Source organism: Camelus ferus, chromosome 10, assembly GCF_009834535.1.
Source record: "Camelus ferus isolate YT-003-E chromosome 10, BCGSAC_Cfer_1.0, whole genome shotgun sequence".
NCBI classification, from domain to species: Eukaryota; Metazoa; Chordata; class Mammalia; order Artiodactyla; family Camelidae; genus Camelus; species Camelus ferus.
The window spans coordinates 52,286,361-52,312,855 of NC_045705.1; the positions used below are offsets into that span (position 1 = coordinate 52,286,361).

Consider the following 26,495-nt stretch of genomic DNA (forward strand, 5'->3'; position numbering starts at 1 on the left):
TTTTCTTCTCTTTCTTGTTTTTTTTTTTTTTTTCTCTTTAGGAACTTCTTTATTTTTCATTTTCTGAATTTTCATGATGATGTGCTAAAATTTAATAGATTTTTAAAAATATTAGTTCACTATGCTAGACACATGGAAATTTAATCCTGTCCTAAGGTTCTGGGCCTTTCTGGGGGATGAGAGAGGGCTGTGTTGTTACTTCTTTTATAAATTTTTCCTTTATGTGTGCTCTTTCTGAATTTCCTGTTAGCCCAGGGTTAGAACTCTTGCAGTGATCTGATTTTCTTACTAGTTTCTCCATTTTCCATTTGTATACCCTTTTGGGGCACCTACTGGGACAGTGTTTCTTTGTTTTTAATTTTTATTATCCCTCTTGTTCTGTAGATGTTCTCTGATACATAAACTCTTCTGAATGATTTTGATCTCTTCATTTGCATGTGTCTGAAGTTTTTTGCTTCTCCTTGCATTAGCTTATGGTCACTGAGTTCCTTCTTTGTTTTATTTGTTTTGATCTTCCCTTCATATTTGTGACATTCATACATACCCACTGCCTCCCAGTGATTATCTTTTCCAGGAACTTATGGTGTAAACCAGTTTTCTGGCTTCCAAAATCTTGTTAAAATTTTAAACCTCTTTTTTCCTTTCTCTTTACTTTGCTGTTTGAATTTTTTTACTTGCACTTTTAGAAGCTTTTCAGGACCTCTGGGAGGTAAACACATTTGTTTCATCTGCTGTGCTTAACCGGAAGCCATTAGTAACTTTTCTTTTGTGTTCTTCATCTTGGAATTGTTTTAAATTTATAAATCATGTGCAGTTGTATTTTTTCAAAACTTAGATGTTAGAAGCTATTCTAAATGTTCATTTTTCTCTTTGGAATTTGCTCCTTGAAATTTTTATATTTACAGCCTTACATGTAGGGCTCTTCATGAGATTTGTATGTCAAAATATTCAAAACTTGAGAGGTTAGGTTCACTCATTCTGTGGCTTTGAGAACGTATTAAGTTTATGAATAAGATCTTTTTTTTAAATTACTTTTCTGATATCAAAGAGAACTATTGACTTTTATGTATTCTTATATCTGGTTACATAACTAAACTCTTATTAACGCAAACAGTATTTAGTCAGTTTGCTTGGATTCTCTAAGGCAGACAATCATACTATCTTACACATAAAGTTTTATCGTACTAATGTGGACTATGTTACGTTGTATAGTAGTAATAAAACATCTGGATGTGAATTTCTCCCAAAAGCAATATAGGTGACCTATTTAAATTAAGTTACATTTAAAGCAGCTTTTAGATGGTTTTTTAAAAAGTATACTTCATCAAAAGCTGTTCACTAAAATTGGGCACATATATGTGATAGCCATTATTCTATGGATAACAAAATATTTGAGAGTTTTCTAACACTTAAATTCGCTTCTCTTCCAAAGTCTTATGACCACTATATCTTCTCTGAACTTTTGAAAAGTGTCTGACGAGAGTATAGAGCACACACCTAACTACCATGGCCTGGCATGACAATGGAGTTCAGTTTCCTAAAGTTTCTGTTACTTTATTTCATAAGTCAGTTCCTCTTTGGTCAGAATGTAGTTCATAATGACAGTTCTTTTCTATCACTTCTTTTTTGTCCTCTTTAGAACTCTATCAACAAAACAATAATTTTGTGGTTGCCTAACCTTTAAAAAAGAATTCAAGGACAGTTACACATTTTTGTGCTCATTTTGGTTGTGCTCTACAAAACTAGTTCTTCCCCCAAAAAAGTAATGAGATATGGCTGGGAAGATTTATATAACACCATGCTTATCCTAACATTAGTTATTTAAAAAATTGTAAACAACTTAAACAATCCACAGTAGGGAATTGCTTAAGTTGTGGTATGTATACCTATATGATGATATAATATTCAGTCATTAAAAATAATTTTCTTAAAAATGTGGCACATGAAAAAATGTACATGTCACAGAAGGTGGAGAAAAACAAGACTCATAACTGTATACATATGTCCCCTTTTATGTAAAGAAATACATCCAGAGATAGATGGTTGCAAGGAAAGATTGCATGTTAAAGAACTTAGTGCCTTTTCATTTTTTCTTTTCTGACTTTTCTACAATAAATTTATTTTAACATAAAATAATATCCATAAATTGATTTATAAAGGTAATTCAGCAGTGAGAAGACAGTTCCTAGAGATACAGAGGCTTGAATTTTAGTCCTGCCTTTGTCACATACAGGTATATCACCTTGACAGTCTCAGCCTTGGTTTCATCATTTGTAAACTAAGTCTTGTGGGATACAATAGTATATAAAATGTTTCACAAATATGAGGGATTGTTAGCATTTCTCTTCTGTTTGCAGATGGGTGGCCTATTGCACATGATATACTTCATATATTTGAGCAATTAAAGAAACAAGCAAGTAAGCAAAGTTGACATTTGTAATGCAAGTGTGTGGAGCTTAGCAATGTCTGCCAGTTCTAACCTTGCACCCTTGAGGTATCATTTGTTTCCAGGTTATATCAGGGTCTTAAAGAAAACTGGAGCTGAACAAAAACAGGTAACAAACATTCTGAAAAGGAATCCTCATGTATTACTATTCCCAGATATGTTATAAAAATTCTACGAGCATGATCTGTATGAAATGATGGCAGTCAGGTGGAGGGGAGCCATCAGAAACATAAGTTATTGCATATACACTCATGTATGTATGAAAACAGTATTATTTTTCAGCTTATATGTATGTTCATTGATACTATCGCTCTAAATAGATGTTTCCTCAGTGACTTGAGAAAGGGCAAAATGGGGAGGCCAGTCAGTTATGACAGTCAATTCTGAACAGTTTAGGTTTTGCACCTGCGATAGCATTTTTTTTTCCTGTTTGCCAGTAAAGACACTGGGGAGAGCAAAATCCTGATTTTATCCTGTTTATTTAATGCTTATCATTCTGCTTACTATCTTGTAGTGACTATGCTTCCAGCTGTCTAAACATTCTCTCACATTCCTGTTAGAAATACGACTCCAGCTCAGGTTCAAGAATTGAAGTGTCCACTCCCTCATTGTTTATTACTTCCCCAGCATACTTTTAGTTAAGATTTGAGATAATTAAACCAGCTAGCATCATTGTATTTCAAATTCAAATCCTATAAGAGGTATTTCTTATTAATAGTGGGGTCATTTCCTGGTACACCAAATTCGATTTTTACTTAATCTTATGATACAATGAATTTGAAAAGTAGACAGTTAACTGGAGATAAGAGCCATTTCTTTTCATTCATTGAAAAAACTTTTCTGTAAACTCAATTATGTGAAGTATTGTTTATTTTCTGAGTATTTATATATTAATATATTTCATTTGAGAATCTAGCATCAAAATTTCCTATGAAGCATGATTCTAATAATATTAATGCATAGTATAAAATAATTCCCTTATATAGCTATAATTTTATGTGTGAAATAAGGGATCTCATGTGTAACCAGTGTTTAGTTGCCTATCTTGACAGCTTCTCTGTGAAAAATTTAGTAAAAAATATCTGACCAGGCCTACCATGAATTACCATTACCATTGTATTAGCTGTGGTCATATTAAGCTTAGTTTTGGAGAAGTACTTACTGAATCTGAAAAACGATCCTTGGAATTTCCCAAAGGTTTTACTGTTAATACTTTTAAAGTCAGAATTTAACAGAATTCCTGTTATAATGCTAAACTTAGGGAAATGAGGCCATTTAAGTAATTAAGGAGGTCTTACTACTTAAATGCTCATATTCTCCTTCTGGATGTTGTGTTTATTGTTTTCTATGAGAAGAAGGAATTTTCTTACAGGCTTTTTTTAATGGGACATTTTAAATTTTCTTTTTCTTTTTTTTACATTGCCTTTTGTGGGGTAGGTAATTAAGTTTGTATGTATGTATGTATGTATGTATGTATGTATGTATGTATGTATGTATTTATTGACTGACAGAGATACTGGGGATCAAACCCAGGACCTTGTGCATGTTAAGCACATACTCTACCACTGAGCTGTACCCTCCCCACTGACACTTTTAATTTTTTAAATTAAAGATTGAACAGTAAAATGTGTCTCAGTGAGCTGCAAATTTATAGATGTGTATGAAGGTCTTGGAAAATATTAAAAGCGACTGTTATCCAAAGAACCTTCTACAATGTTTTGCCTTTGAGAGATCATTCAAATTAGTCACAATAATGCTATGGACATTTTTGGTTATTCTATAATAGTTTTATTATATACTGTATATGTGTAAAGCATTTGAAAAGTAAGCACATTAAGAGTTTTAAGCTGCAAAATATCTGATTGCTTCTTTAAGTAGAGATCTATCTGCTCATAAAAGTTACTTTGTTATTTGTGAACTCTTCTTTATGATGGATACCTTTGATATGAGAAGTCAGTAGAGTTGATAGAATTGGAACTAACATAAAAATACTTAGTTTAATCCTTACTTGAAAACCTATAGTTTTATTTAAATTTTGAGAAAATGTTTATAGTTGTCATTCTCTGGTGTATAGCTTTTAGTATCATTTACTAAGCCTGATGAGCAGCTATGGTAATGAATGACAGGTCTAAGAGAATGGGATTATTTGCTATCAATTCACAGAGCTGATTAACTTTGTATCAGAAGACTTGTTTGCTGAAGAGGTGGACCTGGTGACGCAGGCTGTATCAGTAGATTGCTTTATAACCCAAGCTCAGACACCTCTTTCCTGATTGTGAAACTCACTTTAGGAAATGGTGTACCTAATTCAGGAAAGAAGTTTGTTGAGGGAAAGAAGATTTTGAAAGACACTTGTGAGTTTTGTTGTAACCTGATAAAACTCCCCAATTCTGCCACGGATTATACCTTTCTGCTACCCAAGTAGATAAAGCCAAGGCTAGATACATGTTAACACTGATTTTTTTTAGTAGAATATTAGGTCTCCTACTTTTGGATCTCTCACTTTATACTCTCACAAATTATTTAGAATCCCCAGAGTTTTGTTTATGTAGTTTTATCTGTTCATTTATGTATTAGATAACAACTGGATGTTGTTATGTATTAGAAATTACAACTGGAAAATTTTAAACTACTTATTTAAAATAACAATAAACTATTGCATATGAAATAGCATGTTTTTATTTAAAAAACTATATTGCCCAAAACAAAAAACATAGGGAAAAGAGTGGTATGTGGTATTGTTTTATATTTTTATAAATATCATTGAATATTGGCTTAATGAAAGACAGCTGGATTCTCATACCTACTTCTGCATTCATGCTTTTGCAATATGTTGTTTTGATTGAAGTATATGAAGAAAATCAGTTCTCACAAATACATAGTTGGAGAAAGGAGGAGTATTTTAACAGCCTTTTCAGATACTTATGGAAACTCTTTTTGAATACTACACCAACACTCAACAAATAGTAAGTTCTTAAAGATTAGTTGCAATCACAGAACTTTTCAAACTCTGCCACAATAAAACCTATTGGTCAGTTTTGCACTTTGAACAGATCTTTTACCCATGCATGATTTTATAACGTCATACGTTAGTCATTTGGCAAATATGGGATCAATGAATGATCCAGATCTTCCAAATATTGACACAGATCATTATATAATATTTAAAATATTGCCCTAAGTAATATTACTGTCATGTTCATCAGAAATGCAATGACTGTGCTTGAAAATTTGTTTTATCATTGGTAACAAATTTTCTCAGATCTTTATCTTAAAGCGACAGGCCTACTTCATTCATTTTGCGAAAATGTTTGCCAAATACATGTCTGCATAGGCATATTTGTTTGTCAGTTATTCTTACAAGTAAAAAATAGTATTCTTGAAAATAAAAACCCAGCTCACAACTCTAAAATTATGCAAATAGTGCTTCTCTAAACAATTATCATACTTACACATGTGGCAAAAGTGCTTTATATATACTTACTATTTGAAACAGAATATTTTAAAATTTATATACTAAAGGGTCAAGTTATAATGAAATTAAAATGTGTATTGCATCATCAAGGACATTTTTAACTGAAACTTTTTTTTTAACTGCAAATATGTAGCTTTGAAGAACACAATGACTATAAGTATAGTTTGGTGCTGATTCCTGTTAATATACCAGCAACTTTACCCATCATCACTTTTGTACCATCAGTGTGAATGTCAACAAAGTGAAAGAAGTTACTAACTCTTAGTATTATTATGAAAATAGTTTTGACATCTAGGACTCCTGTGATTCTTCGTAGCACACTTTGAGGTATTCTAGAATAAAAAAGGCTTATGGTGGCCACAAGAATGCCAAAGACATAAAGTCATGGGACTTAGATGGATTGTTGAGGGAGAAATATACACATGCCCAAAACAAGTCAACTCTTTTTTTTTTTTTTTAACATTTTTTTGAGTAATAGTCATTTTACAATATTGTGTCAAATTCCAGTGTAGAGCACAATTTTTCAGTTTTACATGAACATATGTATATTCATTGTCATACATTTTTTTTCGCTGTGAGTACCACAAGATCTTGTATATATTTCCCTGTGCTATACGGTATAATCTTGTTTATCTATTCTACATTTTGAAATCCCAGTCTGTCCCTTCCCACCACCCACCCCCTTGGCAACCACAAGTTTGTATTCTATGTCTATGAGTCTGTTTTGTATTTATGTTTTTGGAGGAGGGGGTTGTTTGTTTTAGATTCTACATATGAGTGATCGCATATGGTATTTTTCTTTCTCTTTCTGGCTTACTTCACTTAGAATGACATTCTCCAGGAACATCCATGCTGCTGCAAATGGCGTTATGTTGTCGGTTTTTATGGCTGAATAGTATTCCATTGTATAAATATACTACATCTTCTTTTTCTAGTCATCTGTTGTTGGACATTTAGGCTGTTTCCATGTTTTGGTTACTGTAAATAGTGCTGCTATGAACATTGGGGTGCAGGTGTCATTTTGAAGTCAGGTTCCTTCTGGATATATGCCCAGGAGTGGGATTCCTGGGTCCTATGGTAAGTCTATTCCTAGTCTTTTGAGGAATACAAGTCAACTCTTTTGTACCGATTAGTAAAATAGATAAATTCTAGGTCATATATCAGAGGAAAAGGTTGTTATAATTATTTATTATCATAAAATGGTCTGGAACACGTGAATGGAACTGCTTGAATCTTTGTTCTGGAGGGGGCTAGTGAAACTGTGGAGTTTCAGAGAAAGTTCATAGAATAAATGATACTAAAGTGCTCAGTAAGTATTTGTTGAATAAAGTACTATTTCAAAACAAAAATGTAGTAGAGAAAAGTATTTTCACTTGTCTTTAAGGTTTTCATGCTATTTATGTATTCCTCATGATGTCTGCTGAAGGAAATGAGTCTGTTAAGATTTTTCATTTGATAGAGAAGCTGTCGATGTGATTAACGTCTCTCTAAATACAGAAAATCATCCAAATCTTACTTTTTTGATGTCTTTTTAGACTGAGTCAAGGAGTCAATGAGGCAGTGAAAAGAGAGGCAGGAAAAAAATTGATAAAGAAGGGTAAAGAAAGTGTTATAGGTATGAGGATAGATCACAGTGGGTAATAATCATAGTAACTAACTTTTACTTCACTGAATTATATAGCAGGGACTGTTCTGAGTACTTTTCATGTGTTAACGTATGTAAGCTTCCTTCCCAAGAGTGCTAGCAGGTAGGTACTAATATTCTACCTTTTATAAATGAGGAAACTGAGCCACTGAGAGGTTAAATAAATTGCTCAAAATTACATAGTTACTAAACAGAGCAACAGAAAGTAATCTGGTACAGAGAGTGGCTGTGTTGGTGAGCTCATTACTATTTCTGTTCTATCTCTTGAACAATATGTTAATCAAGATACCTTTTTATATTATATTTTTAGAAATAAACTTTACTTTTTAGAGTACTTTTAGATCCATAGCAAAATTGATCAGAAAGTAGAAAGAGTTCACATGAACTATTGGTTCCCAAAACAGATTCTCACAGTATCAATATCTCCCACCACAGTAGTGTGTTGATTACAATTGATAGATGAACTTAGGCTGATTGACTCATCATTATCACCCAAAGTCTGTAATTTGCATTAGGATTCATTCTTGGTTTACATTCTGAAGATTTTGATAAATGTATAATAATATGTATCCACAATTATAATACCATATAGAATAGTTTCATTGCTCTAAAAATCCTCTGTGTTCTGCCTGTTCATGTCTCCACTGCATATCCAACCCCTGACAACCATTTATTTTTTTGCTGTCTCCATAGTTTTACCTTTTCCAGAATGTCGTATAGTTGGAATCATACCATTTGTAACCCTTTGAGATTGGTGTCTTTCACTTAGTTATATGCATTTAAGTTGCCTCCATATTTTGTCATGGCTTCATAGCTCATTTCTTTCTAGTGCAGAATAATATTCCATTGTCTGAGTGTGCCGCAGTTTATCCATTCACCTATTGAAAGGCATCTTGGTCCACTCTAAGTTTTGGCAATTATGAATAAAGCAGCTATAAACATCCATGTGCAGGTTTTTATGGGAACATATGTTTTCGACTCCTTTGGGTAAATACTGAGGAGCACAATTACTGGATCATATGGTAAAAGTATGTTTAGTTTTGTAAGAAACAGCCACACTGTCTTCCAAAGTGGCTGTACCATTTTATGTTCCTACTGGCAATAAGTGAGAGTTCCTGTCACTCCACATCCTTGTTAGCATTTGGCATTTTCAGTGTTTTAGATTTTGGCCATTCTAGTAGATGTGTAATGATATCTCATTGTTTTAATTTGAAGTTCAGTGAAATATGATGTTGAACACCTTTTTATATGCTTACTTGCCTTTTGTATATCTTTTTTGGAGAGATGTATGTTTAGACCTTTTGACTATTTTATAATTGGGTTGTTCATTTTCTTATTTTTGACTTTTAGAAATTCTTCATATATTTTAGATGACAGTACATTATCAGATATGTGTTTTGCAGATATTTTCTCCTAGTCCTTAGCGTGTCTTCCTTTCTTGACAGTGTCTTTCACAGAGCAGGAGTTTTTAATTTTGATGACGTTTAGCTTATTAGTTATTTCTTTCATGGTTCATGATTTTGGTGTTGAATGTAAAAGGTCATTGCCAAATCAGAGATCATCTATATTTTCTCCTGTGTTATCTTCTAGGAGTTTTATAGTTTTGCATTTTATATTTAAGTATATGGTCCACTTTGAGTTAATTTTTGTGAAGGATGTAAAGTCTGTGACTAGATTTATTTTCTTGTATATGAGTGTCTAGTTGGTCCAGCACAATTTGTTGAAAAGACTATCCTTTCTCCACTGTGTTATTGCCTTTGCTCCTTTGTGAAAGTTCCGTTGGCTACATTTTTCCGGACTCTTTGCAGGCTCTCTGTTCTACTTACTTGATCTATTTGTCTCTTCTTTCACCAATACCACACTGTCTTTACTATAGCTTTTGAATAAGTCTTGAACTCAGGTAGTGTTACTTTTCAACTTTGTTCTTCTTAAGTACTGTCTTGGCTATTCTGGGTCTTTTGCCTCTCCATTATAAACTTTAACATTAGTTTGTCAGTATCCATGAAATAATTTGCTGGAATTTTGACTGAGATTGCATTCAATCTGTAGATCAAGTTGGAAAGAACTGATAGTCGACAATATTGAGTTTTCCTATTGATGGGCATGGAATCAATCTCTCTCTAGTTCTTCTTTGATTTCTTTTGTCACAGTTTTGTAATTTTCCTTATATGGATCTTGTACATATCTTATTATATTTATACCTAAGTATTTCATTTTGGGGGGATATTAATGTATGTAGGTGACATTGTGTTTTTAATTTCAAATAACACTTGTTCATTGTTGGTGTAGTGTATATAGGAGAGCAATTGATTTTTGTATGTTAACCTTGTATCCTGGAACCTTGCTCTAATTGCTTATTACTTTCAGATTTTCTACATAGACAGTCATGTCATCTGGGGACAAAGACAGTTACATTTCTTTCTTTCTAATCTGTACACCTTTTATTTTCCTTTTTTTTTTTTTTTTTTTTTTTTTTGACTAATTGCATTAGCTAGGACTTCTAGTACAATTTGGAAAAGGTGGGGTAAGAGGGAACATCCTTGCCTTATTTCTAACCTTACCCAGAAAGCTTCTAGTTTTTTTTTTATCATTAATTATGATGTTATCTGTAGGTTTACTATAAATGTTCTCTATCAAGTTAAGGAACTTCCCCTCTGTTCTCAGTTTGTTGAGAGTCTTTTTTTTTATAATCATGAATGGATATTAAATTTTCTCAAATGCTTTTTCTTCATCTGTTGATATGACCATGTGATTTTTCTTGTTTAGCTTCTTGATAGGATTAATTGATTATCAAATGGTGGACCAGACTTATATACCTAGAATGAATTCTACTTGGTCATGGTATATAATTTGTTTCATACGTTGTTGGATTCAATCTGCAGATATTTTCTTGAGGATTTTTACATCTGTGTTCATAAGCGATACTGATGTAGAGTTTCATTGTAGTTCCTTCGTCTGGGTTTTGATATAGGGTAATGCTGGCTTCCTTGAATGAGTCAGGAAGTATTTCCTTTGCTTTTATCTTATGGAAGAGATTTTAGAGAATAGCATAGTTTCATCCTTAAATGTTTGGTAGAATTCACCCTGAATCCTTTTGGGCCTGATGCTTTCTGTTTCAGAAGGTTATTAATTACTGATTCAATTTCTCTAGTAGATATAGGTCTATTCAGATTCCCTATTTCTTCTTGTGTGAGTTCTATCAGATTGTATCTTTCAAGGAATTGGTCCGTTTCACCTTGGTTACCAAATTTGTAGACACAGAGTTATGCATAGTTTTCCTTTATTATCTTTTTAATGTCCATGGAATCTGTAATGATGTACCCTTTTTCTTTTCTGATATTAGTAATTTGTATCTCCTCTCTTTTTTATTTTTAGTTAGCCTGACTAGAGGCTTGTCAATTTTAATGTTCTTTTCAAAGAATCAGCTATAGGTTTTGTTGATTTGCTCTATTGATTTCCTATTATAAATTTCACTGCTGCTCTAATTTTATTATTTCTTTTCTTCTGCTTACTTACAATTTAATTTGCTCTTCTTTTTCTCGTTTCCTAAGATAGAAGTCAGAGTATTGATTTTAATTTTCTTCTTTTCTAATATATGCATTCAGTGCTATAAATTTCCATGTAAGCACTGCTTTTGCTGAATTCCGCAAATGTTAAATTGTATTTTTATTTTCATCTGGTTAAAAATATTTGAACATTTTTTTGAGATTTTGTCTTTGACCCATGTATTATTTAGAAGTGTGATGTTTAATCTCAAAGTATTTTGGCATTTTCCAGCTATCTTTCTGTTATTGAGTTGTAATTTAAATTTATTGTGGTCTGAGAGCATGCATTATATGATTTCTGTCCTTTTAAATGAATTACAGTGTATTTTATAGCCCAGAATGTGGTCTGTTTTGATGAACAAGATATCTTTTTCATTGTACTGAATTGAAGACTCTTAGATTAATGAAGATACTTTAAAATAATTCTATTTTCCATCAGAGATAGGTACTTTAGTACTTGATCAGCTTATTTCATGACTTGTTCTAATGGAGGAAAGTTTTTCATTTTAGTGCCATGATCTTATGTATGCCAGCCTAGGCCTCAGGATGAGTGGCAACTGTGGAAAATCTAAGCTGTCTTCATAAAATGTATATGCACATTAGTGAAAGTGTTCCGAATCTGTAAATGATTTTTTTAAAATAGTGGTCAAAGTTACATATCACGTAAGCTGGAAAATTTTGAAATAGGGAAACATTTAACACTTAGATTTATAAATAATAACTTTTCATTGTGCTTTAAAATGTGACTATTTTTTTTCTATCCCATTTAGTTTTGTCAGCCTGGCGGGTGGCAGCTGTCCAGAGAGAGGAAGCAGCCAACATTTTTTGTGGTGGTCCTGACAGATATTGACTCAGATCGACATTACTGCTCATGCCTAACCTTCTACGAGGCAGAGATCAATCTTCAGGTACAACAACTTTTCTAACCAAATTATAGCCCAAGGGACACCATTTAGGAATCTTTTCATTATGCCATATTTGTTTTTGTTAGAACTGCAAGTTTGAGTTCTATGGGCTGTTTTAAAAAGACTGAGGTACTATATTGTTGGAGAAGGGAGAGAGAAGGTAAAGTTACTGTCCAAGATTAATCTCTTTTAAAATACTGGTCGTAATCTGAATATTTCTAAGAAGTGTATCTGTGAATTAGTTTATCAAGATTTGTTTCCTCTCATGGTGAACCTGTAATTTTCCCTTTCAAGTCCTTCTCCTGAGATGTCTTTCACAGAATATAGATCATTTAATCAGAATGTTTATAAATCATTTATCACAATGCTTGATACTAACTTTTTAAGTTCTGAAGTGAATGTTAACTCATTAATATTAGTGGTGGTAGTAGCAACATGATAGGACTGAAATTCATAGGCTAGAACTATAGAAGTTGAAAATACTAGGTCATTCATAGTATCAGTTGGGGTTCTTAGTTTCAGACAACTGGATCTAGCTTTCTCTAGTTTATTCAGAAAAGGATTTATGACAAAGTATTGGGCAGTTGATGTAATTTCATAGGTGAGGGGTGAGCAGGAAACCAATTCTGGGTACTAGGAACTTCCTAGCTTGTAGCTGTTCTGGTAGAAACTGTACTTTGTCCACCTTTCACCATTTGACACGTCTGATGTTCAGTACCAGACAACAGAACCTTCACAGTAGTTGCCCTGAAAACAGTCTCCCCACATGTTGCCACTACCATACATTGCTGAATTCTCCTGTAAGTGTTATACAGGTCATTTCCTTATGGAAGTCAGATTGCATGCAGACCCCTCCCTTGCCCTGGCAAAGGAATCAGAAAAACTTTTTTGTTGTTGTTATTTGTTTGTTTTGTTTTGCTTTCAAAGCTCTGTAGTTTCATGAAGGAAATTATAAAAGAGCTTAAAGGATGTTGAATGAGCCAATCCGCATTGTCTGCTGTACTTTCTGTTATGTACAGATGAGTGAGTTTCACCACCAGGAAAAAGGATTGGCTTTCTTTCTGAAATGGCCTCACAAAGGAACATTTGTTAGTTTGGTTACTTTAATCAAACTCCCAAGATCTGAATTTTCTGGATGCAGAAATCTGATTTTTTCCATATAAGAAGAGACAAACCTCTCATGGAGTCACTGTCCAAGTTCATTAGACTGATGTATTAAAACCAGCATGCTAGTTTATTAATTTACAGTGATAAGTTTAAAGATTACATAGAATAAAATATGCATTGTCTCTATTATCAGCACATTTTCTCCTTGTTGTCAGATATTTGTGGGAGGCCATATCAAAATCAGAAGCGTTTTGATTGTGGAATCAAACTAAGGAATATTTGATGTCAAATATTTAACATCTGCCAGATTAACTAGCCCATTGTTAATGCAGTTGACCCTTGAACAACATGGGTTTGAACTGCACAGGTCCATGTATCCACAGATTTTTTTTTTCAGTCAACATGTGCTATATGTACTACAAAATCCGTGGTTGGTTGAATCTGTGGATGGGAAGGGCTGACTGTACAGTTTTAAGTGGATTTTGACTACACAGGGGCATCAGTGCCCCAAAACATTGTTCAGGGGCAACTGTTTTTGAAATTGGGGATTATGTTGTCAATGGGGGCAGAAAACTTAGATGTCTGTGATTCTAGTCATTTCTGTCCTAGATAGTGTTTGGGTGGATGTTGCCAACAAATAGCTCATCAAATTCCCATTTTGATCAATTCAGTCTAAATAAGAAAGAATGTTCTCCAGTAGAGAGCCTGTATATCTCTTTTAGGTGATCTTTCATTTCTGTGTTGATCTGTTGAATATAAGTTAATGCTGAGAATAGAATATTTTCCTTTATTCCCATATTCTTGAGAGTACCTCTTTACAACTCCCTAGAATTTTTTTAATGAAACTAACTGTGAGTATTTAGGGTTGGTCTCTCTCCTCTCTCCTTCATTTCCAACCCCTCTCCTGCCAGATAAACTCATGGAACAGTAATACATTAAGACAGCTGTAGGGGGGTTCTAGTCTAAGATGACAACATAGAAGTTCCTGAATTCACTTACTCCCATAGACATACCAGATCCACAGCTATATACAGAGCAATTTCAGAAACTAGGTGAGCAATTCCTGTACATCAGGCAGACAAGAAAAGAGTCACACTGACTGGAACAAGTAGGAATGGCTGAGACATGTCCTCTCTATAAATCCCACCCTGGCACAGCAGCATGCAATTGGGAAGGAATTTACAACTTCCATTTCCTCCCTGAAGGAAACAGCAAAGGTCAGAATAGAAATAAATGAAACAGAGATTGAAAAGATAATGAAAAAAATTAATGAAAGTAAGAGCTATTTTTTGGAAGAGACTAACAAAATTGACAAACTTTTAGCTATACTCAGCAAGAAAAGAAGAGAAAGAACTAATAAATAAAATTAGAAATTAAATAGGAGACATTGGTTCTGATACCACAGAAATACAAAGGATCATAAGACTCCTATGAAAAAATATATACCAACAAATGGGCAACCTAGGAGACATGAATAAATTCCTACTAATGTACAACCTACCAAGTCTGAATCATGAAAAAATATAAAATGTGAACAGACCAATAGTAGTAAAGATATTGAATCAGTAATCTAAACCTCTGACCAAGGAAAAGTCGAGGACCAGACGGCTTTACTTGTCAGTTCTACTATACATCTAAAGAAGAATTAATAGCAGTCCTCAAACTCTTCCGAAAAAGAGGAGAGGAGGGAATGCTTCCACACTTACTCTACAGGGCCAGCCTATTACCCTGATAGCAAAGACAGACATGGGCATTATAAGAAAAGGAAATCACAGACCAATATCCCTGGTATACACAGGTGCAAAAATCCTCAACAAAATATTAGCAAACCAAGTTCAACAATACATTAAAAGGATCATACACCATGATCAAGTGGGATTTATTCCTGGATTCAGGGTTCAAAATGTGCAAATCAGTGAATGTGATCCACCACATTAACAAAATTAAGGATAAAGTTTATGTGATTGTCTTAATAGATACAGGGAAAGCTTGTGTCAGAATTCGACATTGATTCAGGATAAAACTCTCAACAAACTGGGTATAGGGTGAGCATACTTCAACACCATAAAGGCCCTTTATGACAAGTCCACAGCTAACATCATACTCAATGGTGAAAAACTGAAAGCTTTTCCTCTAAGATGCAGTGCTAGTCAAGAATGCTCATTCTTATCACTTTTACTCAACATAGTAGTGAATATCCTAGCTAGAGGAATTAGTTAAGAAAAGAAAAATATAAGGTATGTAAATCAGAAAGGAAGTAGTAAAACTATCTCTATTTGTTGTTGACATGATATTATATATATAAAATCCTAAAGACTACCAAAAAAGTATTAGAACTAATAAATGAATCCTTAAAGTTGCAGTATAAAAAGTTGATAAACAAAAATGAATTGAGTTTCTTACACTAACAAAAAATTATGAGGAAGAGAAATTAAGAATGTAGTCCTATTTATAATTGCATGAAAAAGAATAAATACCCAGGCATAACTTTACCAAGGAGGTAAGAAGATCTGTATCCTGAAAACTGTGTAAGACATTAATGAAATACATTGAAGAAAACACAAATATGTAGAAAGAAGGCCCATGCTAATGGACTGGAAGACTTATTAATATTAAAATGTTCATACTATTCTAAGAAATTTACTGGTGGGGGAGGGTATAGCTCAGTGGTAGAGCACATGCTTAGCATCTGTGAGGTCTGGGTTCAGTCCCTGGTACGTCTATTAAAATAAATAATAAATAAATAAATAAATAAACCTAATTACCCTCCCAAAATTACAAAAAAAAAAAAAAAGAAGAAGAAGAAATTTACAGATTCAGTACAATCTCTATCAAAATTTCAGTAGCATATTTCACAAAGTATCCTACAATTCATACGGAACCACAGAAGACCCTGAAAAGCCAGAGTGTTCTTGACAAAGAAGAATAAAGTCAAGAGTCACACTTCTTAATTTCAGAATATATTACAAAACTATCTTAATTAAAATAGTATGATATTGGCGTAACAATAGACACATAGATCAGTAGAACCGAATACTGAGCCCTGAAATAATACCATGTGCATATAGTCAATTAATTTACAACAAAAGGGCCAGGAATATACCATGGGAAAAGGATAGTATATTTATTAAGTGGTGTTTAGAAAATTGGACAGCCATATGCAAAAGAAGGAACCAGGATCCCTGTCTTACACCATACACAACAATAAATTCAAAATGGATTTAAGATGTCAGTGTAAGACCTGAAATGTTCTAAAAGAAAACCTAGGGGATAAGCTCCTTGATGAAGGTCTTGCCAATGATTTTTGGATTTGACATCAAAAGCAGTGGCAACGAAAGCAAAAATAAGTGGGACTGTGTGAAACCAAAAAGCTCCTGCACAGTAAAGGAAACCATCAACAAAATCAAAGGCAGCCTACTGAATGGGAGAAAATATTTGTAAACCATGTGTCTGTTAATGGGTTAATGTCCAAAATATATAAAGAACATACAACTCAATAGTAAAAAAATTTTAAAATTCCAGTTTAAAAGTGGGCAAAAGACTTGAATAGACATTTTTTCAAAGAAGTCGTACATCAGTCACATGAAAAGATGCTCAACATCACTAATCATCAGAAGAAGTGGAAATCAGTACCACAATGAGATGTACCGGTTAGAATGATTATCCTCAAAAAGAATAAGACAGCAGAAGTGTAGGTGAAACTGTGGAGAAAAGGGAACCCTTGCGAGCTGTTGGAAATGTGAATTGATACAACCACTATGGAAAACAGTATTGAGTTTTCTCAAAAAATTAAAAATAGAGCTCTCTTATGATCCAGCAATCCCACTTCTGGGTATGTATCCAAAGGAAATGAAACATGATATTGAAGAGATATCTGCAGTCCCATTCATTGCAGCATTATTCACAATAGTCAAGATATGGAAACAACCTCAGTGTCCATCAATGGTTGAATGGATAAAGATGTTTTATATACATATATATGTACACACGTGTGTCATACTTACATACACAATGGAATATTCAGCCATGAGAAAGCAGGAAGTGCTGCTGTTTACAACATGAATGGACCTTGAGAGCATTATGCTAAGTGAAATAAGCCAGACCGAGGAAGATAAATACTGCATGGTATCATTTATATGTAGAATCTAAAAAAAGAAAAAAAAAGTCAAACTAAGAGAAATAGTAGAAAAGTGGTCACCAGGGGCTGAAGGATTAAGGAAATAGGGAGGGGTTGATAAAAGAGTACAGAGTTTCAGCTATAAGATTAATAAGTTCTGAGGATCTATAATAAAACATGATGACTACAGTTGATAACACTGTATTATATAATTGGAATTTACCAAGAGGGTAGATCTTCAATGTCCTCATCCTTGCCCAAAAGATAAATATGTGAGATGATGGATATATTAATTAACTAGAAGAGGGAAATGTTTCACACTGTATCCATATGTCAGATCACCAGTCTAAATATCTTTAAATGTTGTCAGGCAGAATTCTATAAAGTGGATTTAAAAAGGACAATTTAGCAGGTGTAAAGAGATTCTAGGAACCCCAGTTAAACTTACAGAAAGCAGTATAGGAGGACATTATAGCAGATATTTGTAAAGTGGTTCTAGGAACTCGGGGCTATTTTTCAAGCTTTTCATTTGAAAATAATTTCAGATATACAGAAAAGTTACAAGAATATTGCAAACATCTATGTACCTGTTACCTATATTCACCCATTTAAAATATTTTGTCCCATCTTTTTATTATCATAATATTAATTATCTTTGATAAACCCTGTCCTCTTTCCCTTACTCCCTCTTTCTCCTTACACACACACATACACACACACTCACATACTCACACACATAAGCTTTTTCCTGAACTATTTGAAACAAATTTGTGTGCATCATTTCCCTTTGCCCTGAAGTCTTCAGTGTATAATTTCATAGGAATAAGTATGTTTTTACATAAACATAGTATGATTATCAATCTCAGGAAATCAACATCAGTATTATATTTTTATCTAATCTACCATCCATATTTTCAGTTTGGTTACTTGACCTAATGTTCTTTATGATCCACCCCCCTCCCCTGCCTTTTTTTTTTTTTTTTTTTTGGTCCTCCTGTACAGGATGTAGTTTAAAATTACGTATTGCATTTAATTATAATTTCTATTTTGTCTCTTTTTCATCTGGAATAGTTGCTCAGCCTTTCACATTTCAAATAGTGCAGGTCTCAGTGCCCTGCACTGAAGGCTTACTATTTTTTGTTTTTCTGATTCAGGTTATACATCAGTAGTTGGAATGCTACCAACATTTAGAAAACAAAGTGTGTGTCCTTCTAAGGGCACACATCTGGAAGTACACAGTGTCTGTCTGCTCCCCACCCCACTGATGATGTTATTATTGAATACTTGGTCTGATGATTGGCAGATATCTCCATTGTATAGTTGCTGTTTTTTTTTTTTTACTTGCAATGAATAAGCAATGTATAGGAAAATATTTTAAGATTATGCAAAAATTCTATTAATCATGCCTCCCTCCGATTTGGCATTTAGTAATGATTCTTGTCTGTGCCAATTTTTATTATTATGGTTGCAAAATGATTATTTTCCAATTCACACACACCCTCTACCTTTACCAGTCAGCCGTTGACATTTTACTAAAAACAAGATTTTCCTGTCTTTTTATCTATGTGAGCTATAGACTCATGTATTCCAGCTTTTTTTCTCTTAAGTAGTATATGATTAATGGTTTTCACTGTTTTAATTCACTGATTGTCCTAAGTTTAACCAGTGGGCTCCCCTTCAGAGTGGTTCTTGTATTCTGTTAACAAAGCCCCATCAGTTTTTTAAAACATTTTTTAACTTTTTATCATAACAAACTGATCCAGGCTCGTCTTATTCCTTCTCTGCCTCAGCCTTGAAATTAGCCATTTCTCCAAGGAGCCCTGGCTCACTTGAGTAGGTAATAATATTAAAAATCATATCAGAGTTTTTGTATACTTGGAATCAGTGTTTGAGAATTATTTTTCTTTTTAGTTCAGATATTTTCCCATTTGCCGTTTTAACTGGACCCAGACATTACAATTTATTTAGTATTTACAGTCACCTTACAGAAAGTTAGTCTGCTTCTTAGAGTTTTTCCAAGATTCTGAAAATGTAAATAAGTTATAAGAATTCTAGCTCCTATATAATCGCACTTAGGTAGGAGATGCTAGCCAGAATTATATAGTAGCTTTTCTGTGTGAAGAACAGAGAGGTAATATCTTTTGGAATGGGTTAAGAAAAAAAAAGTAAAAACAATGAGAAATTAGTTGAAAAGATAATATTAAAGCCCAGATGATGTTCCTTTCTAGGTCATCATTAATGTTCCCATTTTCAGTGTGGACAGTTTAACTATGTCCTTTTTAAAAAATGTGTTTTTCTTTTATTTTTGGATCGTATCATCAGTTCAAAAATAGATCTTTTAATTCTCATTTGGTGTGAATTACTTCATACCAAATATACTATGACACATTATTTGGAAGCCTAGAAGAACAGGAACTCAGGGACAGAAACCATCCAAAGTATAATTGTGCAACTTTTAAAATGTTGTCTCTTATCTCTCCAAGATACAGTAACACTGTCAGAAATCACAAACAAAACTTTGGCATTAAACTTTTGATCACATATTCCCAAAAGTATTCAGCCAGGCAATGTGATTGTAAAATGTTTTAAGTAATCAGTAAAATATGATAGATATAAGGAGGCTTTATATGGCTTATCTAAAAAAATGACAGACCTAAGTGTTTTATTCAGTTGCATCATTTTAGAGTCTTCCAATGTGTTCATAAACGTCTTTATGAATCAGTAATGATGCAACTTGCAGTAAAGACATTTACTATGTCAGCAAACAAAATGTGATCAAAGAAAGGGGGTGAAATGTACTTTGGAACAGTGCTGACACAGGTGCACAATAAAGGTTTTATTTTCTTCATTTTTTATTATGGAAATTCCCATATTCACCTGTAAATATTTTAGTATGAATCTCTAACAGATAAAGACCTTTTTTACATTACCAATCTGCCATTATAATATTTAACAAAATTATAATTTTGAATAATCTCTTAATATTATCTAATATCCAAGTTACATATTTTTAATTAAAAAAATAATCTCCAAAATGTCTTGGTTTATTCATACAAGTTCCACACATTATATTTGGTTGATATTTCTTAAATTTCTTTTGTAACAGTCCCCTTTGTGGGTTGGTAGAGGAACTGGATCATTTATCCTATGGAATGCTCTACATTCTGGATTTGGCTCACTAATTCTCCATATTATTATCTAACTTGTACCTCTGTTCTCCATAGTTTCCATAAAGTAATACTTATATCTAGAGGCTTGACTGGATTCACATTCAGTTTTTAAAGCAAGACTACTTCAAAGATTGTACTGTACTTCCTACTGTGTAGCATCAAGAGGAACTTGTTTTCTGGTTGTTCTAACTTTTAGCAGTGTTGAGATCGAGTTGTGGGTTTGGATTAGGGCCAGACTTTCACTTACTAGTTTGAGATCTATTGATGATCATTGCCTAAATACATTATTTCAGTAGGAATTGGAAAAAAGGTAATTTCCTCATTCTGTTGTTCTTTCTGCATTTATTAACTAAAATTCAACTATAAAATAAAACTTTCATCAACTACAGTTTGTTAGAAAAGATAGTTATTTCCCCTTATTTTAAAAAATTTTCAAAATAGTATACTGGCACCCTAACAATCTTCAGTAGTGACCAGTTTTTAAAGTTGTCATTATAAACTCTTTTTTGTGTGTGAATTTGATGAGCTTCAGTCAACTGTGATTTTTATTCATTTTGATTCTGTTAGTTTTTAACAAACTCTTTACTTTTTGACAAATGAATAGGCGCATTTTGTACATTTTTCTGACCCAAATATAAAATGTCATTTCTCCAGAGAGTCCTGGTTTCCTTTGCTGGGAGGCAGTATTTAATAAGGTCTAGTATAAATGAGTTATTTACTCTGGTATGATGCTTAGTACAGTATCTGGCATAAAGAATATATGTTATAGTTATTATTTTCTTCTATATTATCTATTTCCTCCCTGATCTTTACTATTTCCTTCCTTCTGCTGACTTTTTTCTCTTCTTTTTCTAATTCTTTTAGCTGGTAGTTTAGATTGTTTATTTGAGATTGTTCTTTTTTGAGGAAGGCCTCTTCTATATTATATTAATTGGCCTAGAACTGTGATTCTTACAGCAGTATCAGTATCACTGAGAAACTTATAAGAAATGTAAATTCTTGGACTCTACCTCAGGCCTACTGAATTAGAAATTTAGGGGTGAGACTCCAACATAGCTCTAAATGACTTCATTGCACACTGAAGTTTGAGAACCACTGGTCAGGAGTAGAAGTTCCTAACTCATCTGGTGAGAGTGGGCCACAGGGCATGCTAAATATTTTCTCAGGGCAGCTATACAGCACCCTACCTCCCAGCAGCCTTGTCCATTTTCTAATCTTTTCAAATCTTATCTTACTTTATGAAATAGAATTAATGAAACAGATACCAAATATAATAATCTGTTTATGAAATAACCATTATATTTACCTAGCTTTCTAAAGGCATAGAATGTATGAATATATACATATTTCAGTTTCATTCATTTTCTATACTAAAATAGCTTGTGATAGCCTTTCCCAACATGAGTTCCACAGGGCACTGGGTCCTCTAGATATTCTGTAATAAAGAGGATTTCATTGGTCCAGTAAGTTGGAGAAATATTTTATATTATATCTACTTTGCTGGGCATTGCACAAACAATATTTGCATATCAAAGTCTGAGAAATCTTGCAGTAAAGAAACCTTTTTAACTTGGCTTTAACTTATTGTCAAAATCTTTTGATTAGAAGACCCTTTTGCCTAAGTAATAACTATTAGCTTCCAGCAGAAAACACTTCGGAAAATTTAATATACTTATGAGTATATTTTTGAAAAAGACTTATGGACTTATGTGCCACTTAAAACATAGGGAGCTTTTTGGGTGACTATATAGTAGCCCTACAAATGAATTTATACCACCTTCAGAATACTATAGAGCCCAGGAGCTATTAAAGGGGAAAACACCAGGATATTTTCTTTACTAGAGATAAATTGGATTATGAAATGAAAACTAGTGGCCTGATTTCTCTGAAGCTTTGTTTTCCTAAAATGTATATTTCTCATGTAGTCATTATTTTCCCAACCAGTGCAAGGTTTTATAAAAACCTTTGTATAAAACTAGGTTTTATCATGTGGACGTGTCAACCTGATAAGCGATTATTTGGCAAGAAATCAAGAAGTTTTCAGAGGGAATTGTAGACCTTACAGAATTTTGCAACTACTTAGACTCCTTTATTTCCAATTCTGGAAAAATTTTAAGTCCTTAAATTGCTTAACGGAGGCAACTCTATATAATGGTACTCTGTAATAATTTACTTTTCAAAAAGGAAATGTAGAACTGGAAAATTTTTACTTGCATAATTCCTTTCATCCTCCTTTTTAAACTATTTAAAGAAATTTTGTAGGGAGGGGTTTAGTATGAAAAACTGTTGCTGAAAGTGAACTTAGCACAGACAGTATTGGATGCAAGTCTTTTCAAGATAGAAGAGACAGGAATCTAGCATCAGGAGTGCAACAAACGTGAGGCTCAAGTGTTCAACCTGAGTTATAGGATAAACTTCTTAAAAATTGTGCCTGTTATGTGGAATCATTCCATAAAATCAGTGCTCTAGTAGTTTCTAGCATTTTTGTCTCAGGAGATATTTAAAGGGCAGTAGTAGTATTTTTGGAGCAGATTGATCTAGGGGGTTCTAATTTACCCCATATTATTGAACCACACAGACTAGGAGAACTACATAGAATGTAAACTACATAGAACTTGGGAATCCCACTAGCAGATAGTTCATAGTAATAATAAGTAGAAAAATATCAGTACATGGGCAAGCTGTAGCATGTGTTTATGATGTATGTAAGAGATAAGGTGACCTTGCAAGTCAGTGTGAGGCAATTCAGTAAACACTGTTTAGGTAAGTTTGAATCTTTAATGGGACCACCAAAAACCAAAGAATAATCTTAGCTTAGAAGAAGGGTTATAAATATTGTTCAATGAGATAAAATATATGAAAATGTTTTATACTATAAAATCTTAAATTTCAAGTCACTTGTAATATCTGTTACATTTGTGGCCTGTGTTTTTAATCTCCTGCTTATTTTTAAGTTTCTCACAGCTTTGCAATATGTGAAAATTTGTCATTGTAAAACACGAAACAAATACAGCTAGTATCATTACACAGTTATTACACAAAAGGTATTATAGCAGCTGTAAAGAAGGGGCAGTACTCCTTTATATGGTAAATTACTTACAGAGAAATGTAATCAAACCCACCACATTACTGTCTCCTGTATTTTAAACAGCAGTTTTGGCTTTTTGTGTGTGGGGGAGTTAAATCATAGCAGTGCATTTTGCTTTGAGAAAAGGAATATGAATTTTCTCTGAACTTGGGACACTGTAGTCTTACAGGAGAGCTGTTGGAATTAAGAATAACAACATCTATGATTTATAGCACATTTACAAAGTAAAGGTCAAAATCTATACTAAAAAGTGATGTAAAGAAAAATGAGGTTGTTTTTATTTAATATTAACATTACATCAGACCTTTTTTCTTTCTTGTTGATAATTATTCCTGCTAGTGAATATTTAATTAAAGGACAGCTTTAAGAAATGACTGATGCATTTCTATTTTATGTTTTGGTCAAAGTAGGTTAACTATCATTTATATGATATGGTTACTCAAACTGACTCTAGGGCATGTATCACAATCTCATAAAAATGTGGAGAGCCTTATCACTTTCAGGAATTTCAGTCATTCTTTCGTCCTGAAAGGACAGTATTTATTATTAATCTATGAAGAATATGATTCATTAAGTGTGGAAATCCTTGGTAAATTCTTATTCATCACATTTTTATTATTTCTAAGAATTCCAGAAACCACCCAACCTAATTTTAGCTTTTGCTTTGTAACAAATGAAAATCTTTCGAGAACATATGGATCTTATCACACATATAAAAAGTAAACAGACATTTCCCTCTGGATATGTGCATTCATTGACATCTAATACTTGGTTATATTTGACTGTTAGAGAAACTATATGGGCTCCAAAAAAGATAGAAAATACAATTCTTGGCCACCATGAGTAGTGGGGAAAAATTCCCTTCATAAAATACCCAGAAAACTATTTTAAGAAAATTCATTTCTGCGTGAATGCTGTGAACAAACAGTAAGTAAATATCAACTCTTTGCCCAGCTCTTGTTTTAGAAGCTGAGAAATTACCAATGAACAAAACAGACAGAAATTTTGGTCTTCATGGAGTCCATTCTAGTGGGGGAAACAGACAAACTAAAAAATAAAAGAAATGAAATGGGTAATATGTTGGACAATGACAAGTGCTGTAGAGAAAAAAAAAATAAGGAAAGGGGATTTAGGGAGTATTAGGACATTGCAATTTCAAGTAGGGCGCCAGCAAATTCTTACCAGAACAGAATTTGCTTGAATAAAGACCTAACGGAGTTGAGGGAATTACTTATTTTGGTATCTATGCTGAGTAAGGGAGTAACAAAGAATGTGCCAGGCAAAGGAAAAACAAACATGCTTTAGACCCTTACCTGGGAGCATGCCCAGCATGTTTGAGGAGCAGCAAGGAAGGAAAGTGAGGCTAAAGAGAAATAGAGGAGACTGAAGAAGGCTGTTCAGATAATCCAGACAAGTGGCTGTGGCTCATAGTACTGTGGAAGCATTGGAGGTGGTGAGAAATCAGTATTGCTGACAGTGTGGGTACGGGTTATGAAAAAGAGGAGGAGAATCAGGATTTTTGATTTGCTAGGTAGGAAGGAAGGATTTCCAGTAACTGAGGTAGGGAATACTGCAGGAAGAGTGGAGTTTGGGGAGAAAAATTGGAGCTATGTTTTGGACGTATTTGAGATAACTTTTAGTCATCTAAATAGAGATGTCAAGCAGGCAGTTGGATGTGGCATTTAGGGGAGAGATTTGACAGGAAAAATAAGTGTAATAAGTTGATGAACTGTGCTGAGAATTAACAGTAGGAGAAAAATCAGTAAAGGAAAGGCTTCAGGAAGGAAAATAAATTTTAAGCTGAACCTTTGATTAATGGGAAGAGTAGAGGATTCTAGTTGGGGAAAACGTTCTTAGAATATCATTTAGAAGCATTAGAAATCTGAATGCTTTACTACCTTGATTTTTTTTCCTTTCACTTAAAACTTTTTAGTGCATCATGTAGTATTATGGAACTATAGGTGCACAAGAAGTATTTGTTGATTCATAAATGAGAATCATTTTTCAAAGTTTATTTTATTAACTAGTATTTAATCATTGAAAACATAGGTTTTTTTTAAATTCTAGGTGTTTACTGTGCTAAAATACACATGACATTAGCTTTACAATTTCAACCATTTTTAAGTGTACAGTTCAGTGGTTCTAGGTACATTCCAAAACTCAGTTTTATGTATAAAAATATTCTGACTTTTCAACAAAATCAACATTGTTGCTTATGAGGAAAAAGAATTTAGAGCTGATTGGTCTTTACTTCTAAGAGCATTGAGCTTTCTGCAAGATAATCCCAACTGATTATATCACTTTTGTTTAAAAGATTGGGACAAGCCAAAAAACAAAAATGAACATTAGTGTCTGTTTTAGAAAACAGATTTTTTTTCTATTCTTGAAAACTGAATTTCCATTTAACTGAATGTCAATTGTAGTTGTTTGGGTCACTGTTTAGTGAATATGTCTTTTGATGACTGCTACCTCACAGAAATCAAATGTTCAGATAAAGTTGTATATATCTGGAGCTTAAAGAGTTTTCAAAAATGAAATAAGTATGCCCTGCTTCATAATTTCTTTGCCTATTTGCTTCTTAGATTCCTCTCAAAGTATGTTCTTTATTTTTAGTTTGAGTTTTATAAATTATATCTTGTAATTAATTTTGGATTTTGTAAATTACATGAAAGCATGTGATATGTCTGTCTTTTATGAGTTATAAATCTAGAAAATTGTCTGTCTGTTGATTACAGTGTCTCTTTCTTTAGGGAACAAAGAAGGAAGAGGTTGAAGGTGAAGTGGAAGTGTCTGGTTTAATTCAGCCTGCAGAAGTGTTTGCTCCCAAAAGCCTGGTGTTGGTATCCAGATTAGATTATCCAGAAATTTTTAGGGTAAAGAACTCATAGTTGTCATTATTGATTTATATTATTGTATAAATCTGTTTTGAATGAACCATGGTAACAAGTTCTTTGTATTTAACGTATCTTTAAATTGAGTAGAGTAGGAATTCATCGA

General features: G+C 33.2%; 1 protein-coding gene across 4 annotated transcripts in view; it reads left to right on the top strand.

Moving 5' to 3' along the window:
• The window catches only part of SBF2 (SET binding factor 2), a 382,691-nt gene that overhangs the window by 157,082 nt on the left and 199,114 nt on the right, over positions 1 to 26,495 (top strand). For all 4 annotated transcript variants that reach the window (XM_032489038.1, XM_032489035.1, XM_032489037.1 and 1 more), the window contains exons 3-4: positions 11,882 to 12,019; positions 26,249 to 26,371. In XM_032489038.1, coding sequence (XP_032344929.1) covers positions 11,882 to 12,019; positions 26,249 to 26,371 — 261 coding nt within the window. The remainder of the gene's footprint in view (positions 1 to 11,881; positions 12,020 to 26,248; positions 26,372 to 26,495) is intronic.